The sequence below is a fragment of the Marmota marmota genome, unplaced genomic scaffold, assembly GCF_001458135.2.
Source record: "Marmota marmota marmota unplaced genomic scaffold, marMar, whole genome shotgun sequence".
Taxonomy (NCBI): domain Eukaryota; kingdom Metazoa; phylum Chordata; class Mammalia; order Rodentia; family Sciuridae; genus Marmota; species Marmota marmota.
Window position 1 is genome coordinate 1,716,962 of NW_026000338.1, and position 20,784 is coordinate 1,737,745.

Sequence of the window (20,784 nt, forward strand, 5' to 3'; positions counted from 1 at the left end):
GCAGGCGCGGGCGGCGGCTCTGCCCCTCTGCGGGCCGCTAGGCTTGTTCTGTCGGTGGTTGCAGTTCTGCCTACTTTGCAGGCGCAGGCAGCGGCACTGCCCCTCTGCAGGCCTCTGGGCCTGTTCTGCCGGTGGGTCGCAGGTCCGCCTACCTTGCAGGCGCGTGGGGCAGCTCTGCCCCTCCGCGGAATTCTGGGTCTGTTCTGCCGGTGGGTCACAGGTCCGCCTACCTTGCAGGCGTGGTTGGCAGCTCTGCCTCTCCACGGGCCACTGGGCCTTTTCCATCGGTGGTCACAGTTCCGCCTACCTTGCAGGCGCGGGGGGAGGGGGTATTTTAGCAGAGAATAATATTCCATTGCACGGATATACCATAGTTTGCTTATCTGTTCATCTGCTGAAGGATATCTTGGCTGCATCCATGTTTTGACCATTTTGAATAAAGCTGCTAAAACATCTTTGTGTGGGTTTTTGTGTAGACATAAGTTTTCAGCTCCTTTGTGTAAATACCAAGGAGTGTGATTGCTAGGCTGGATGGTAGTTTTGTAAGAAACTACCAAAGTGTCTGCCAAAGTGGCTGAACCATTTTTGCATTCCCACCAGAAGAGAATGAGAGTTCTTGTTGCTCTCCATCCTTGCCAGCATTTCATGTGGTCAGTGTTTCTGGAATTCACCATTCTATAGGTATATAATAGTATTGCATTCTTATTTTGCTGCTTTCTTTTTTCATTAATATTTTTTACTTTTTTCTTAGTGTTTACCCATGAGTATTATTATTAATATGTTATCTTAATATTAATCAAGTTTGAATTAATACCAATTTAGTTTTTTGCTTTATTTTAATTAAAGCATTAGAATTATACACAGTATTTGGTAGTTTAGTTTAATAGTATACAAATCTTTGCCCCATATAGCTCTATTCCCCCTTTGTATTGTTATTGTCACAAATTACATATTTTTGCATCATGTTGCCCTTAACATAGAATTATCATTTTGTTTTATGCATTTGTCTTTTAAATAATATAGCAAATAAGAATAGTTAAAAAACAAAAAATGCAGGGCTGGGGTTGTGGCTCAGCAGTAGAGCGCTCCCCTAGCATGTGTGAGGCCCTGGATTTGATCCTCTGCACCACATAAAAATAAATAAATAAAATAAAGGTATTGTGTCCAACTACAATTGAAAAATAAAAATTAAAAAAAACCAAAAATGCAATACTACTGGTTTTTTGTAGTTATCTATGTAGTTGCCTTTACCAGTATTCTTTTTTTTTCTTTTTATAGCTTGAGTTATAGTTAGTACCCTTTTATTTTTCCTGGAAGTGTCTTTTTGGCTTTCCTTATAGGGCAGTTCTACTAATGATGAACTCCCTGTTTTTTTGTTTTTAATCTGGGAATATCTCATTTCTCCACCATTTTTTGAAGCATAGTTTTGTTGGACATAGAAATATTGATTGACAGGTATTTCTCTCAGCACTTTAAATAAGGCATCTCCCTGCTTTCTGGCTTCTATACGTTCTTAAGAGAAATCAGCCATTAGTCGTACTGAGCATTTCTTCCATGTTATGAGTCACTTTTATTTTCTTGATTTCAAGATTTTCTCTTTATCTTTTACTTTTGACATTTGACTATCAGTTTGAATATCCTTCATTTTATTTCATGTGAAGTTTCTTTTTTTTTATTGGTTGTTCAAAACATTACAAAGCTCATGATATATCATCTTTCATACATTTGACTCAATTGGGTTATGAATTCCCATTTTTACCCCAAATACAAATTGCAGAATCACATCGGTTACACACTCACATTTTTACATAATGGCATATTAGTGACTGTTGTATTCTGCTACCTTTCCTATCCCCTACTATCCCCCCTCCCCTCCCCTCCCATCTTCCCTCTCTACCTCATCTGCTGTTGTTCAGTTCTCTCCCTTGTTTCCCCCCCGTTTCCCCTCACAACCTCTTATATGTAATTTTGTGTAACATTGAGGGTCTCCTACCATTTCCATATGCTTTCCCTTCTCTCTCCCTTTTTCTCCCCCCACTCGTCTCTGTTTAATGTTAATCTTTTCCTCATGCTCTTCCTCCCTGTTCTGTTCTTAGTTGCTCACTTTATATCAAAGAAGACATTTGGCATTTGTACTTTGTAAATGTTTGGACTTGTGTCTTTTATCAAATTTGAAAAGTGTTTAGTTATCATTTCTTAAAGTATTCTTTCTGCTCTTTCTCTCTTTCCTTTCCCTTTGGAAGTCTGTGTGTGTGTGTGTGTGTGTGTGTTTTACACTTAATGGTATCCTACAGGGCTTATAGGGTCTGTTCATTTTTATTCATTGTTTATCATCCTGCTACTCAGACTTTATAATTTCAATTGACCTGTTTTCATGATCACTGACTTTTTCTTCTACTTGCTCAAATCTGCAGTTGTACCTCTCCAGTGAATTTTTAATTTTACTGATTGTTCTTTTCAGCTCTAGAATTTCTGTTTGGTTCCTCTAATTTCTTCATTTGCATTCTCTATTTGGTGAAACATGGTTTTCTTTAGTTCTTTTCCCTTGGTTTGATTTAAGTCTTTATATGGTAAATCCAATGCCTATGCTTCCTCATGGATAGTTTTTAGACATTTTCTTTTTGTTTTTCCTGTTAATGGGACATACTATTTTATTTCTTTGCCTGCTTTGTAATTTTTTTATTGAAAAGTGGACATTTTGAATGTTACAAATTGGCAACTCTAGAAATGAGGTTCTCTTCTTTCTCTGGGGTTTGTTATGCTGCCAGTTGTGCATTGTTTGCTTGTTTAGTGACTTTTCTAACTGTTTTTTAAAAGACCATATTCTTTGCCATGTGTGGTCTCTGAAGTCTCTGTTCCTTAAATATGTGGTTGGTTTGAGGTTTGACAGAGATTTCATGACCATTTGGAAAAAAATTAGAAAAGAAAAAAATACAATCTCTCAGTCTTTGCACATTCGCTCTGTATTGGAGTATTCCTTCAACTCTTAACTAGGCTATTTACAATTAATTGTGCCTTAGCCTTCACTTCTGCTGTGGAGTACCTGATGTCCCACGATAAGTGTCTTCTCAGGCCTTTAATTTTTTTTTTATTTTTTCTTTTTGTTCTCAGGCCTTTTTTGAACATGCATCTCATCCCGGGTATCTTCATGCCCTTCTTAGTTCTGTGGTACACATGACAACACTTAAATTCCCTTTTCCCCCTATGTATCTCCTTTGTGAATGTCTTCTTTACTGGGTTTTTTTCGTCTGTTTATTGCCAAGTGATGTCCTTGTCCAAGGCTGCTGTGGTCATTATCTGTTCCTTTAAATGCTTCTGGCAAAAGCTGCTCAGAAAGCCATCCCAGCCCTGGGAATATTCTGAGTAGACTAAACACAGGAAAACCTTTGTGTTGGTCTTTGGGGAGCCACCAGATGGACGAAGCTTACAACCACCAGATCCATATTGCTCCCTCTAGCATTAGAAACCTGTGCCAGGAATATGGGTTGTGATCTCATAATCTTTGCAGATCCGGGATGTGTAAGATGATAGGCACCCAATTTAAAATGCCATAACATTCTCTTACTACAAAGCATTGACCCCTTCATCAAGTCTTCCCCTTGGCTGTTTTTTTTTTTTTTTTAAACTAGATTCCAGAGTTCTGCAAAAGTTGATTCTGACAGTTTTTGCCACCTCATTAGTTGCTATTAGGGAGGGATAGAATTCTGAAATTCCTTACTCTGCCCTTGTTGGTGAAAATAATATCCATTTTGAGATTAAAAAATAAAAAGATCTAGGAACTAATTCTCCTAAAATGGTAGAAGACAAAAAAATAGAAGGATCATTTTCAAGAAACCAAGTTTCTACAGAGGTAAAAGCTATGCATTCAAACCTATAGGAATCACTCTATTACCAGTAGTTTTATAAGTCATCCATATGTTAAACGATTAAATGTATCACACTTGATTGCCAAGATATCATATCAAAACTGTAAAATAACTCCAGTGGTTCTTAAACCTGTATGATAACCAGAATTATCTGCTAAATTTTTATAATGCAAATTCCTGTACCTCTACCCTGATATTTATGTAAAAGGGGTCCTGGAATCTATGTTTTTATCATGCTCTCTAAGTAATTGTTAAAATCATCCAGATTTGAGAATAACTGCCTAAAAATAAATATATGGCTGGTAACTTTCAGAGGATCCAGACTGGTATGATTAGCTTGCCTTCAACAAGCAGAGAATAATCAGTAGAGTATTTCAGTTCCCTATTTCAAATTTATTCCTTCTCCTTACTGAGTATTTAATAAATATCTAAGGGGAAAAGTGGGAATCAAGTTATTCATTTTCACATTGAACAAATTACTTTAAAACCACCATGTGCAACATTTTTAATAATTACACGTATTTTATCCTAAATTTATTGTAAAAACCTAACCTCATGGAACAATTCACCTTTCTCATGAAAATGATAATCAATAGCCAACAATAAGTAAGCCCTTATTCTGTGCCAGGCACTCAAATACTTTACACTTATTTTATAATTTAATCCTTATAACAACCTGATAACGTAAATAATTTTATCCTCATTTTATAAATGAAAAAATTTATGTACAGCGTAATTAACTAACTTGCCTAAGGTCACACAAGTGTCAGAGCTACATTATAAATACATACAAAGGTATACTGTACATCAATTCAATAAACTCCCTTCCTAATCATGTCATTAATTAAAAGAGAACTTTGTGTTGTAAATGAGTAGTCATTTCACTGTACTCACATATTTTCAAAATTCCCACTCCCCTTTCACAAGTCCCTTTTTTGTAAAATGATTTTATTAGTATATTTTAGTTATACATAACAGTGTTGTTCATTTGGACATAAACATACATGAGTAGAATATAATTTGCTCCATTTTAGTGCCCAGTACTTGCTCTTTCCCTCCTCCCTTCCTCTGTTATACTTCTACTCTTATTTATTTATTATTTTTTTAAATTGGTGCTTTATAGATATACATAAAGGTAGAATTCACTGTGGTGTATTCTTGTATATACATAGCATAATTTTGTCAATTTCATTCTGCAGTTCCTCCCTTTTCCCCTCCTCCTTCCCACTGAATCACTTCCCTCTTTTTCACTGATCTCCCTTCAATTTTCATATAATCCCCCACCCCTTTCCCCTTATTTTGCTCTAGTTTCCACAAACCAAAAGTCCTTCTGAACTGCATTAATTCAGTAACCATTAGCCACATGTGTTTATTAATTCTTCAAAGGTTGCCTCTGAATTGAGATATTTTAGAATCATAAAATACACACTAGCTTTCAAAACCTTAATGCAAAAAAAGAATATAAAATATAGCATTAATGATTTTCATATGGATAACATGTTGAAATGAAACTTTCATATATTGGACTAAATAAAATATATTATTATAATTAATTTTTCTTGGCACATTTTAGCACTTTAGAATGTTGCTACTACAAAACCTAAACTACTTTACTTACATTATGTTTCTATTTGACAGCACTTCTACAGACCTGTTTCCATGTCATTTCTGTATTTGTTGACCATTCTCATTAAGCCACATATTAGGCTTATTCTACACATATTCTTCTGTGAACCTATGATATGCTTCTACTTAAAGGAAGTCATGAGATATGTTTTCATTTTAACACCAGATGTCTGTGATGAAAAACCATTCCATATACTCTCCCTTTCCATAACTGTTCTCCATACCTGGTTGCAAAGAATCAGTACACTGATGAGACAAAAGAGGAGAGATAGTGCAAAAAGCTATTTGATGATAACTTGAGTCATTTAACTTCCCAGTAGTGAACTGAAAGTTGAAGAAACAGAGCAGATGTAATTGCATGTATCACTATATCACTCTGTAATTATGCCTGGCAAGTTACCCATAGAATTGGCTAAATGTGTACTTACCCACAAGATTCACAATAAAGGATTCATTTCATAAAAGTTTAGTACAAATCTTAGAACATTTCATTTTAAATGTGACTGAAGTATTTTAGTCTCTTCCTTAAATAGTGCAAAAGTCAATATTGGGAAAATACAGGAAATGCAGAACTACCTAGATAAGTGCCACAATCTTTTAGAATAAGGCACCGTTTTCCCTCTTCCAACAGGGAATTTCACAAGAAAACATTTTTTCCCATAGACTTATTGGCTCCTTATAGAATTCTAGGAGTGAAAAGATGTTGAAAGTCAAGTCTAATGCCAAACTAATGTCTGAATTTCCTGTACAACATTTCCAAGTGTTTGTAATGGGAAACTCCTTCTCTCCCAAGGCTGCTGGTAGTCTTTCTCCTTTTGTTTCTCCTCTTCATCCACCTCATCATTATCATTTTTTTCTTTTTCTTTTTCATTTTTATTGGTGCATTATGATTATGCATAATAGTGGCATTGATTATACTATATTTGTACATACACTTAAATTATTTGATCAATCTCATTCCCTAGTACCTTCCCTTTTCCTCCCTTTCTCCCATTTTTTTCTTATATTGAGCTAAAATGTTCCAACCTTTATCCATTGATTTTATTTCTTCCCTCTGCTTTTAGCTCATATAAACCAATCTTATTAACACATCAGAGTCCTGTAATTACTTAAAGATAACTGTCCCCCACCTGGAGAATTCACTGGTTCTTATTTATTCTTCTGTAGGCACATTGTCTCATCTCAGTATCTAATACACAATTTCTAGGTTATCTTTCCTCACCCACAGTGCTGTAGCAAATGGCCAAATAAATGGGAATTAGGAAACCCACTTCTTATTTAAAAGTGAGTGTTCAACAGAGACAAACCCACAGAAATACAGTTACCTCACACTAGACAAAGGTGCCAAAAACGTACATTGGAGAAAAGATAGCATCTTCAACAAATGGTGCTGGGAAAACTGGAAATCCATACATAGCAAATTGAAATTTTACCTGTATCTCTCACCATGCACAAAACTCAAAGTAGACCCAAGACCTAGAAATGTAGGCCAAACACTCCAATGTATGAGCTCAGGAACTGACCTCCTTAACAAGACCTCTAAAGCACAAGAAGTAAAATCAATAATCAATATATGGGATGGCATCAAACTAAAAAGCTTCTTCACAAGAAAGGAAACAATCAGGAATGTGCAGAGAAAGGCTACAGAATGGGAGAAAATGTTTGCCACCAGCACCTCAGGTAGAGCATTAATTTCTATGATATATAAAGAATTAAAAAAAAACTTAGCACCAAAAACAAAAGCCCAATCATTAAATGGGCTAAGGAACTGAACAGACACTTCTCAGAAGAAGAAATACAAGTGATTAACAAATATATGAAAAAATGTTCAACCTCTCTAGAAATTAGAGAAATGCAAACTAAAACTTCACTGAGATTCATCTCACTTCAGTCAGAAGGGCAATTATCAAGAATACATGGAACAATAGATATTGGTGAAGGTTGGGGTTTTGCTGGTGGGACTATAAGTTGGTGTAACCACTCTGGAAAGCAGTGTGGAGATTCCTCAAAAAACTAGGAATGGAACCACCATTTGACCCAGATAACTCACTCCTCAGTGTATATGTGTGTGTGTGTGTGTGTGTGTGTGTGTGTGTGTGTATCCAAAGGATTTAAAACCAGCATATTACAGTGATGCAGCCACATCAATGTTTGTAGCAGCTCAATTCACAACAGGGAAGCTATGGAGCCAACCTAGGGGCCCTTCAACAGATGAATGGATAAAGAAAATGTGGTATATATATGCAATGGACTATTACTCAGCCATTAAGCAGAATGATTTTATGATATGTCAATAAATGGATGGATCTGGAGACTATCATGCTAAGTGAAATAAGCCAGGCCCCAAAAGCCAAAGATCAAATATTTTTGCTGATATGTGGAAGCTAACCCAAAATAAAGGGGGAGAGAGGAAGAATAAATATTCAGTAGATTAGACAAAGGGGAATGAAGGGAAGGGAGGAGGATAGGAAAAGGAAACACAGTGGAACGAATCTGAAACAATTTTCTTATGTACATATATGAGTACAACATAATGAATCCCACCATCATATACATTCATAAGAATGGGGTCCTAATTAGAGTAAGATATATTCCATGTTTATACAATTTTATAAAAATGAATTCTACTATCATATATAACTAAAAAGAACCAATAAAAAAGAAAAAAATTAACATAAAAAAGTGAGTGTTCACAAAGAATTGATAAATTTTGAGGAGATAAATATTTTTAATGTGGCTTAAACATTATGCAATGTATACATGTATCAAACATTGCATGGTACCCATTTAATATGTACAACTTTCATGTTTCTTTGTAGCAGTTAAAACTAAATTAATCAAGTGTTCAGCAGGAGGTAGGAGGAGATATGCCAAAAAGCAACTTATCAGGTATTCTTTATTAAGATTGGTCTCCAAGCAACTCTGTTCTCTCTTACTCCATTTAAAAGAGATAAGTCCAATTCAAGGCCTAGTGATACCAGTGCAGTTAGGTAAGATGCGTTTGAAAATTCATGTAGTCCCAGGGTGACCCTCAGATCCATCAGATATTCTTATTTATTCTTGCATTTGTATTGTCAGAATATATACTTTGTTCATGCATTCTTTCTTTCTTTTTCTTTTTCTGTGTGTGTGTGTGTGGTGTTGGGGATTGAACCCAGAGCCTTGTGCATGCAAGGCAAATACTCTACCAACTGAGCTCTATCCCCAGCCCATGCATTCCTTTTTTAAACTTTATTTATTTATTATATGTGGTGCTGAGGATTGAACCCATTGCTAGGCAAGTGCTCTACCACTGAGCCACAACTCCAGCCTTCTTTCATGCATTCTTAAATCAGGATTCTTTAACTGGGGACAAAATCAAGAAATAAGGACTTGGTATTTTTCTCCAAGAAAAAAAAAAGAAACATCATCTGGTCAGATTTTTAGCACAGAGAAAATGTAACAATTTTAATAAAGTCCATACAAATAATCATTAAAAGGAGAATTTTAATAGACTCAATAAAAATAGACCTGCATGTGAAAAGAAAGCGTGACTGATGAAGGGCCTGAAGAAATGCCACCTCCAACAGTCTCATTCTCTATTTGGGGTTTTTCCCCATTTCTCTGACCCTTAACTGTTAATTATTATGTATAAAGATCATCTTAATTTAACAGCTTCTCAAGACTGAGAGCTTATAATTTCTGTTTACCTTAGCACCTAGTATAAGTGCACACAGATGGCAGTGGTGAGTAAAGACAGGTAGGCCTCATTTTGTACAAATGGCATTCTAAACAAAAGTGATATATAACTCACAGTAAGCTAGCAAGGAAAGATTGGGAAAGTACAAATGGGGTGTGGAAAAAGCTCTAGAGGCTAGAATCTACTCCCAACTCTACCACTAACTTGTTCTATGGCCTAGGCCAATCATTTGCTACTGCTTCAGTACATTTTCCATTCATTTGTAAAATGAGATAGATAAACCAGATAGCCACTATAAAGTTCATTCCAGTTGTGATATTCTCTGAAATCTTAGTTCAAAGATAATAATAATAAATATTCATTGAGTACTTACCTTGTGCTAGATATTCTGCTAAGTAGCATTTATGTACATGAACTCATTTAATTCTTAATAGTACCTACCTCACAAGGTTACTTGAGAATTAAAGAACTTGTTCAGGGTCACAAAATAGTACAACTGCACTTCTAACTCAGTCTGACATCAGAGCTGGCATGCAACATCCACATGGTCTTACCTCCAAATAAATGAGAAGTTTTGTATTTCAAGACATCCTATAGAAAATAGCTATGAATGTAATACAGATAGTCCCCAGCTTAACAATGGTTCACCTTAAAATTTTTCAACTTTATGATCACGTGAAAGCATACCCATGCAACCATTCTTTTCTTCACTTTCAGTACAATATTAGGTAAATCATGATCTATTCACCATTTGATTATAAAATGGGCTTTTTGTTAGATGATTTTACCTAATTGAAGGCTAATGTAGGTGTTCTCAGCCTGTTTAAGGCAGACTAAACTATATTGTTTAGTAAGTCAAGCATGTTAAAAGCATTTTCAATTTAATGATATTTTCAACCTAAATGATAGATTTATAAGGATATAGCCTCATGTCAGTCAAGAGACATTTGTAATCATCTCCTAATTGATCAGCTTTTAAGTTCTTAATGCCATGTTATATAACTTGGGTGTTTCTATTCATTGGGTTTTTTTAAAAAATCAAGATATACCTGTGTTTGCTGAATGAGTGGAAATTCTTAATTACTAAAAGCTTACGATGAAGGAAGATATCAAAGGAAGTAATTTAATCATCCTTCCCTTCTCTCATCCTAGGCTGGTGGTTTTCTGAAGTGCCATTATATAAATTGCTCAAAAATGATATTGTAGGAAAAAAATGTTCTAAAATATTAATTTTGATATCTCTTCTCTTCTCTCCTTCTCTCCCTCTCTCCCTTCCCCCACCCCTCTCCACAGTGACTGTTTTGAGCCCAGCAGAAAAAGGTAAGTGTATGTTGCAAATTGTATTAGGACTGTATTATTCTTTCTCTCTCAAAGATTTACATAAATTTGAGTGACTCTCTCAGGAATACACTTAGGGGATTTGAAAGTTTAGGACAATGTTTTTCAGGAAGCTTACCAGAAATAGGACACAAAATATTTTCAGTGGCCCCTTTGGCTATAGGACAGGGGTTAAAAGTTACCAGGATTTATGGTAGAGAAGGACAGAGGTAACTACTCTGTTATGTGACCTAGGCCTGCCTTTGTTTCATCACTGTTCCAGATACATGGGCTTTCTTTCCAATCCATTCCTTTTTTAGGGCATAGAATAAGAGACCCACAGGGAGCCACAAGGGCTAAGTCCTTTACCATCACAATTCCTGTATATATTTACTGTGCTCTTCTCCACTCCTCACCACCATTTTGGCTTTACCTGCAATTTATACCTCCTTCTTAAGATGTTCAGGCATTTGCCATTAAAAAGTATAAGCTAAACATGAGTCTTAACAAACCTTTAGCTTTATATTATTTTGTCAGTGATAGCCAGAGTATGTATGTAGCTACTTTATTTTGCCACTTTAATTCTAATTGCATGGGAATTAATTGTTACAACTCATTAACCTACCGGCATTCATATTATGCTGTTTTAAAGCTTCAGTTTGCTATTACTCATTTAACAGAAGCATTTGTTATAGAGAAAACAGAGTGGTGTGATTGGGAAATAATAGACCATACTAGTAAAAAGTGTGTATTCTAGAGCTAGATGTCTGAATGAAAATCCTGGCTCTGCTACTTCCTTAATAAATTATTATACGTCCTTGTGCTCATTTTATGTGTGTATTGTATAGAAATAATAATAATACCTAATTCTTAGAGTTGTTATGAAAACATAATGAATTAAGAACATTAAGCACTTAGAATAGAGATGAACAAAGCACATCCAGGTGACTCAATAAACATTTGCTATTATTGTTATAGCATTAGAGAGCAAGTCTTAAGTTCCTCTAGAATGTTATGCATGGTTCTTTTTTACCTTAAGGTCAGAAATCATCATAAACTTTCAAGACAAGTCAGGTGGGGGCTTAGATATTATGCTCAACAATAAGGGAATAATGTCAATTATATTGTTCTTATTAGTAGAAACTACAATTTATTGTGTGGAGTTCCCTGTTAAGTGTGATTCATTTACATAGAAGGAAACTGAAATTAGAGAAGTAACTCATCTCAGGCTATCTAACTAATAAGTGGTAGGATTCAAATTGTTAGACCTCAAAGCCTGTGTTCTTAAGCAAATCTGCATTTGTTTTACTTTTCACTCTGCAACTCCTAGTTTTGCTTAGTTGAGCTCCTTAATCAGAAACTTGATGTTCAATTGCTTTTTTCCAGTATACAAAGTAGTATATCTTCATTTTTGCATGTTATCAATGTACATAACTACATAGGTATGAAGTATTATTTGTAAGCCCAACCCAGTTAAATATCTTCTGGGTAGCATCAATCCAGTTACCAGGATTTGGGTTCTCTAGGAGATTGTTACAAAAGTGTATGACTTTTCTTCTGACTCTAAGATTCTGTGATTCCAAATTGCATCTCCTGACATTTCTTAAATTTATTAGCACAGTAACAAATAAGATTAGATTTTGCTTCTTAAAATTTAAATTGGAGTTCTAACTCTGTCATTTACTAGCTCTATGACCTTTTGAAAGTAACTCAACTTCTCTGAATCTCAATTTTTATAAAATGAAGCTAGTTTAATGACATTTTATGGATTTACTGTAAGCTAGTGAAAGTATGTAGCAATAGTCTGCTTTATAAATGTTAAGTATTAACAATCTCACTTGTTACTTTTGTTTATATGTTAGGATTTTCAAAAATAGTAGATCACATAAACCAACATTCAATTGTAACCAGAAAGTCAAAGGTTAACTTATAAAAAAACTTCTGAACATAACACTAGGGCATGTTACTAAGGAATGCTATGAAATTACATAATCGGGATGTATTAGATACCCAACTATCTGGCATAAATCAGTGAGCCTTGCCTAGAAACAGACTAGTAGTCTAATGATTATTTGAGGTCCTCACTAATCCTCTGAACCTGACTTGTTTCAAACAACACTGAACTATTAAAGTAGAATAAAATGTAGTATATGACTACCAGCAGGAACAATGTTTGGCATAGGCAAAGAAAATATAAGTCAAAGAAATGAAAGTCTCATATTGCATAACTTTTCATTCATCTCCAAAGCTTAAGAAAGCCATAGTCAAACATACTGCAAAAGCTTTTCCATTTTTTAATAGGAAAGACAATAGAACAAATTTGACATAACTTTCTGATGTTCATATATGAATATGCCTCCAATGAAACTCCATATCATGTAAAACCACAGAACAGGATCCTAATCAGAATAAGCTATTGTCCATGTTTATAAAATATGTCAAAATACACTCTACTGTCATGTATATCTAAAAAGAACAAATAAAAACAGGTTTTCCATTTTTTGTCTATTTAGGGTTCCTGAAGAGTGTTCCCCCAAAATTCATGTCTACCTGAAACTGAAACTGAGTTCATGTGTCCTTTTTTGGAAATAGGATCTTTGCAGATGCAATCAAGTTAAGAGGAGGTCATACCAGATTAGACTGAGTCTATATCTACTCATTGGTGTCCTTATGAGAAGAAATTTTGGATATACAGATACACACAGAGAAAAGACAGCCATGTGAAGATGGAGGCAGAGATTGGAGTGAGGGTGCCACAAACCAAGGAATACTAAGGACTATCAGCAGCCATCAGAAGCTAGGAAGAGGCAAAGAAAGATCCAACCCTGAAGCCTTCTGCAAGAGCATGACCCTACCTACATCTTAATTTCAGACGTCTAGTTTCCAGAACTGTGAGAATAAATTTCTCTTAAGCTACTCAGCTCGTGGTAATTTATTAATCTATTACCACAATCCTAAGAAACTAATACAGTGCCTGTTAAATTACATCTCTAATATACCATTAAGAGCACTATAAAAGCCAGGTGTGGTGGCACATTCCAAAATCCCAACTTCTCAGGAGGCAAGTTCGAGGCCAGCCTGGACAATTTAGTAAGTAAGACCCTGTCTCCAAATAAAAAAATAAAAAGGGCTGGAGATGTAGCTCAGTGGTACAGCCTCCCTGGGTTCAGTCCCCAGTACCAGAAAAAAAGGCATTGTAACAAAGAAGCAGATAAGCAAAGACTTTGGTGTCAAAACTACCTGGGGTTAAGTCAACTTTACCACTTTCCATGTATATGACACTGGGGATGTTTCAGTCAGCTTTTTTGCCACTTTGACCAAAATATCTGACAAGAACAATTTTAGAGGAGAAAAAGTTTTGCAGGTTTCAGTCCGTAGATGGCTGACTCCCTGGGGCCTGCAGTGAGGCAGAATATTATGGTGGAAGGGCGTGGCACAGGAAAGCAGTTCAGAACGTGGCACCAGGAAGTAGAGACTAAACTTGACTTACCATGGACAAAATATATACCCCAAAGGCATGCCCCATCAATCCACCTCCTCCAGCCACACTTGACCTGCCTACAGTCACCACCATGTTAATACCTACCAGGGGATTAAGGTATTGATTAGGTTAACACTTTTTTAACCCAGTCATTTCACCTCTAAACTTTCTTGTATTGTCTCACACATGAGCTTTTGGGGGACACCTAATATCTAAACCATAACAGGGGAACTTAATCTAAGTCTCACTTTCTTACTCTGTGAAATAGAGATGATACATACCTTTCCTGGTTATTTTGAACATGAGTAAGATGATGTATGTTTCTTAGCATATTGCTGGAATATGATAAGTACAAAAAATAGTAGTGAATACTATTACTATATGATTGCTATTGGTATTGTTACTAACATTGGAGAGGACCTGAAAGGTCTTTCTTCTAAGAAACATTTTTCTCTATTATAATTCCTCATGATTCCTCTTATAAATAGATGGTCAAAATCCATGCATTAATATTATATAGGTATATCAATTGAGATCCAAAGAAGTAAAATGTGTTTTTCTAGTCATGCTGACTCTAGTGCAAAAAAAAAAAAAAAAAAAACTAAAGTCCAGGTCATCTGGCCATAGCTCAGAATATTACATATTATGTCAGCCTTGTTTATACAGAACTCAGAAAATTTTAAAGATATGACTCCACATGTTCTTCCATAGAGCATACTTTAGTATACCATGATAATATATTTCTTTTGCTTTCATAAGTATATTGCAAAAATGATCTCATTTTAGCATGATACTATCTATATTTTGAAGATCTTACCTGGATTTGGAATGCGGTGGAGTTTAGGAATCTAATAAGGCCAAAGGATGTGGAAAGGTTAAGAGAAAAACTTAAAAATGAAATGGACATCAGGCATGATCCATCACACAATCATCACATGATCCATCACACAATTCACATATAATTAAGAGCAATGCATTTCCCATGGTTGCTGATCTTCAAGAAGGGCCTTTAATAATGTTAAACAGAAGTTCAACTCAATTCTTTATAAATTCATTTGCATTTTCAAGGGTTTACATACTAAATTCTCAGGTTTCTCCCTTAAAGTTAAAATGCATAAGGGGCTGGGGCTGTATCTCAGTGGCTATGCTTCGCTAGCATTTGTGAGGCACTGGGTTCAATCCTCAGCACCACATAAAAATAAATAAAATAAAGGCATTCTCAACAACTACAAAAAATTTAGTCCTCAGCTTACTTAATAAGACTCCTTTGGCGCAAGAATTGAAATCAAGAACCAAAAAATGGGATGGACTCAAACTACAAAGCTTCTTCTCAGGGAAAGAAACAATCTGTGAGGTGAATAGAGAGCCTACATTTTGGGAGCAAATCTTTACCCCTCATACATCAGATAGAGCACTAATCTCTAAGGTATATAAAGAACTCAAAAAGTTAAACACCAAAATGCTTATAATTATTTATCTTCTCAAAAAATCAATGGACTTCCTTAATAATAAAACTATTATAGGCTGACTTGAGTTCCCCCAAATTTACATGTGAATTCCTAACCCCCAGTACCTCAGAATGTGACTGTATCTGGTGATAGGACCTTTAAAGAGGTCATTAAGTTAAAATAAGGTCACTGTGGTGGACCTTAGTCCAATATGACTGATGCCCTTATAAGAGAAGGAAATTTGGACACAGATATCAAAGGAAGACCATATGAAGATATGAGGAGAAGATGGCCATCTATGTGCCAAGGTGAGAGACCACAGAAGGAAGCTAACTTGTCAGTACCTGAACTTAGACTTCTAGTCTTCAGTATTGTGAGGAAATAAATTTTTGTCATTTAAGACAGTCAGTGGATGGTACTTTATTATGGCCTAAGCAAACTGATACAAGAGTTTAATCAGGTTTCCATTTGAAAATCCAGACCATGGAAATATTTTCTTTCTGTCCTCTTCTTGGTTATACTAACCTTAATATATTAGTGAAATATCTAACACCAAAAGGGTTAAAGAGTACAGGGAAGAAAAAGTTGTGGCCACAACTTGATCTTATATATTCAGTTCTAGATTGTATAGGAAATCTTCAGTGTGGTTTTGAGCAATTATCTCAGGGCTCTCAATAATATACTGATTTTGAAGAGGCAACCTGAATAATGCAAACTATTCATCTGACAAGGATTGCTGTCCAGAACATATAAGTAATTCCAAAAATTCAACACCAAAAAAATGCAATTAAAAATGGTTAAGAGATGTAAACAAAAGTAGACATACAAATAGCAAACAGGTACATGAAAAAATGTTCAACATCACTAATCATTATGGTAAACCAAAACCACAATAAGATATTAATTCATTACAATAAGAATGATTATGATCAAGAAGACAAAAGATCAAAAAGAACTGCTGAGGATGTGGGAAAAAAGGGAATCCTTATACATTGCTGGTATAAATTAGTATAGCTATTACAGAAATCAGTATGGAGGATCTTCAAAAAATTAAAAATTGAGCTACCATATGATCCAGCAATCCCACTCCTCAGTAAATATCCAAAGGAAATGAAAAGCAGTATGTCAAAGAGACATCCTGTGCTCCCATGTTCATTGCAGTACTGGTCACAGTAGCTTAGACAACTGAAGTGTCTATCAAGTGATGAATGGATAAAGAAAATGTGATACATTTGCACAATGGAATATTATTCAACCATAAAAAGAGTGACATCCTGTCATTTGTGACAATATGGATGGAAATGCAGGTCATGTTAAGCAAAGTAGCCCAGGCACAGAAAACAAGTGCCACATGATATCATTCATATATGAAATCTACAAAAGTCAATCACATAGAAATTGACAATAGAATGGTAGTTAGTAAAGGCTGAGAGAAAGGGAGAGATGAGGGATGAGGTGCAGATGAGGAAGGGTTGATTAATGGGACTAAGTTGCAGGTAGATGGGAGTAAGTAGTTCTTGTGTGCTTATTGCACCATAGAATAACTAGAGAGATAGTTTTCATGTGGTATATATCTCAGAAAGCTAGAAGAAATGATATTGAATCTTTTCACCATAAAGAAGAGATAAATGTTTGAGGAATAGATTTACTCTGATTACACAATGTATACGTGTATTGAAACATCACATAGTACCCTATTAGTATGTACAATTTTTGTGTTTTCAATGTATTAACATAAGTTTAACTTTAAAATTATACAATTTTATATTTATCATTGTAAAATTATTTGACAAAGAAGGATTGGGGACAAAATCCTCCTTTATAGGCTAACATGGTTCTAAAAGTTCCTTTAATATTAATATTTTTAAATTGAATCAGGACAGAAATATATAAGATAAAAATTCAAGTCTTCCTCGCATTACTTCCTCTCCTATCACTTTTTATAGACAACTACCATCTTTTGGTTAATTTGTATTCTTCTAGATATTTTTCTCTACATTTACATACAAACATAAGTATGAACATGTATATTTGTATGGACTTGATTTTTTAAATCAGATGATACTGTGCCTATTATTCTATAACTTGATTTTTCATTTAATAGTATATAATAGATGCATTTCCATATTAGTACATACAAATATATCTCATTTTTAGATCATCTTAGAGTATTGACATACTATGATTCATTCAACAATTCTCTAATAATGAACTTAAAGATAAAACTTTATTGTTGTTCGTGATTATAAAATATGAAGGGTTGGGTTGTGACTCAGTGGTAGAGCACTTGCCTAACACATGTGAGGCACAGGATTCCATCCCCAGCATCACATACAATCAATCAATCAATCAATCAATAAGCAAATAAATAAAGGTATTATGTCCATCTACAACTAATTTTTTTTAAAGTAATAGGACTTCATAAAATACAAATAATACAGAAATGAGTAGAGTAGAAAGTATGAGTCCTTTATAATGTTGGCAGATTTAAAGATGGAGTAAGGTTTAGTGGTATCTATCGTATACATCTCTTGGTAAAAAATTTTGAAAAGTAATTATGCTTCTTTACATTTTCTTTCTTTTGTGGGAAGGGGTACCAGGGATTGAACTCAGGGGCACTAGACCACCGAGCCACATCCCTAGCCCTATTTTTTTTATTTTATTAGAGACAATCTCACTCAGTTGCTTAGCGCCTTGCTAAATTTCTGAGTCTGGCTTTGAACTTGTGATCCTCCTGCCTCAGCCTCTGGAGCCTCTGGGATTATAGGCATGCGCCACTGTGCCCGGTGCTTCTTTACATTTTCACAAAATTCTTTTATAAATATACCATTTCAAAACTTTTTGCTATGCTTCACCTCATCTCTCTCCATGGGCTGGGCTAGAACTTCCATAATCCTATATCCTTCCCAGCATGGCCCCAGCAATCTCCAATTACATCAGCTTGCTGCTGGATGGGGGCATATATTGAGTTAAAATGACAAGATATGTTAGACATGAGCTATAGTGAAATAAATGCTCAGTTTCAGAATAATGATTATACTTCCCACTCTAGTTATGTATCTATTGACATTGCTTTCAATCCTACAGCCCATTATTCCAAACATATTTGGACCTGGCCACGAGGAAAATGAAAATATTTAGCTGGGAAGTCAGAATAAATAGTTGTCTTGCTGAATTTTAGAAAATCCAAGATGAGAAGACATCAAAGGAAAAGGCCCATGTATAGATCTCTTTTTGTTGTTGTTGTCTTGTTCAGATATATTGAGATAAAATTTACAAGCTAGGTGTGGTGACACATGCCTGTAATTCCAGTGTCTCTGGAGGCTGAGGTAGGAGCATCACAAGTTCAAAGCCAGCTTCAGCAAAAGCAAGGTGCTAAGCAACTCAGTGAGACCCGTCTCTAAATAAAATACAAAACAGGGCTGGGGATGTGGCTTAGTGGTCCAGTGCCCCCTGAGTTCAATCCCCAGTACCCCCTCCCAAAATTTACATACGGAGTTACCCTTCTTTTTTTTTAGTAAACATTTTTAATGTGTTTTAACTAGGTTTTAAGTTTCATTTTCGTCTTTGGAGGTTTTTAAAAATTCTTTTTAGTTATAATCACCACCAAGATACACCTTGTCATAATTACAAAAGCATGGAACACAACTTACTCTGATTAAGTCCCCAGCACTTTCCCCCTTCTCCCTGCTCTCTACCACTCCACAATTCCTTTTCAATGCATTTACAGTTTACTCTATCTATCTATCTATCTATCTATCTATCTATCTATCTATCTATCTATCGGCACCCAACGCCAGAACTCACCATGCCATATCTATGCATGTACTTATGAAAATTCTGTCAGATTCATGCCACTGTTCTTCCCTTTTCCCATCCTGTTTTTTTCCTCTTCAATCCCCTTCATCTACTCTACTGATTTTTCCTCAACTTTGATGAAATTTCCTCTCCACTCTCTTTTTTCCTTTACTCTTTCTTCCTTGTTTTTACTCCCCACACCCCACCCCACCCATTATTTTGAATTAGCTTCCATATATCATGAAGACATTTGACTTTTGGGGACTGACTTATTTCATTTAGCATCATAGTCTCAAGATACATATATGTACCAGCAAATGCCATAATGTCATTCTTCTTTATGGCTGAGTAATACTCCATTGTGTATATAAACACCATATTTTTCTTTATCCATTCATATATTGAAGGGCACCTAGGTTGGTTCCATAGCTTGGCTAGTGCGAATTGTGTTGCTACAGACATTGATGTGGCTGCATCACTATAGCAACCTGATTTTAAATCCTTTGGATGTATACTGAGGAGTGGGATAGCTGTGTCATATGGTAGTTCCATTACTAGTTTTTTGAGAAATCTCCATACTGTATTAATTTGCAGTCTCACCAACAACCTTTTTCCCCACATCCTCACCAACATTTATTATTATTCCTGTTCTTGATAATTGCCATCTGACTGGAGTGAGATAAAATCTCAATGTAGTTTTAATTTGTATTTTTGTAATTGCTAGAGATGTCTACCTTTTTTTATATTTGTTGACTGTATTTCTTCCTTTGAGAAGTATCCATATAGGCGTTTTGCCCATTTATTAATTGAGTATTTGTCTTTTTGGTATTAAGTTTTTAAGTTCTTTGTATCATCTGGATATTATTGTCCTGAGGAACAGGTGGCAAAGATTTTCTCCCATTCTGTAGGCCCTTTATTCACTCTGTTGATTGTTTTCTTTGCTGTAAAGAAGATTTTTAATTTATACAGTCCCAATTACTGATTTTAAAATTTTATTTCTTGCACCATAGGAGTCTTGTTAAGGAAGTCAGTTCCTGTGCTGACATGTTGAAGTGTTGGGCCTGCATTTTCTTCTAGCAGTTGCAGGGTTTCAGGTCTAATTCCTAGGTCTTTGATCCATTTTGAGACTTTTGTACAGGGCGAGAGATAGGAGTTAAATTTCATTCTTTTTAAAAATTTTTTTTAGTTGTAGATGGACACAATACCTTTATTTAATTTATTTATTTTTATGTGGTGCTGACGATCAAACCCAGTGCCTCACATGTGCTAGGCAAACACTCCACCACTGAGCCACAACCCCAGCCCCCAATTTCATTCTTTTACATATGGATTTCTAATTTTCCTAATGGAACCCAGTGTCTCACACATGCTAGGGGCACTTTAACACTAAGCTAACTGCAGCCCTTTTTTTTTCTTTTAATTTTTTTTATTGGTTGTTCAAAACATTACAAAGCTCTTGACATATCATATTTCATACATTAGATTCAAGTTGGTTATGAACTTCCAATTTACCCCAAATACAGATTGCAGAATCACATTGGTTACATATCCACATTTTTACATAATGCC

The 20,784-nt window shown here is 35.2% G+C and overlaps 1 protein-coding gene across 3 annotated transcripts in view; it reads left to right on the top strand.

The window, feature by feature from the left end:
• Nucleotides 1–20,784, top strand: part of Zdhhc15 (zinc finger DHHC-type palmitoyltransferase 15) — a 110,395-nt gene that overhangs the window by 9,793 nt on the left and 79,818 nt on the right. For all 3 annotated transcript variants that reach the window (XM_048797432.1, XM_015505872.2, XM_048797433.1), the window contains one exon: nucleotides 10,465–10,491. In XM_048797432.1, coding sequence (XP_048653389.1) covers nucleotides 10,465–10,491 — 27 coding nt within the window. The remainder of the gene's footprint in view (nucleotides 1–10,464; nucleotides 10,492–20,784) is intronic.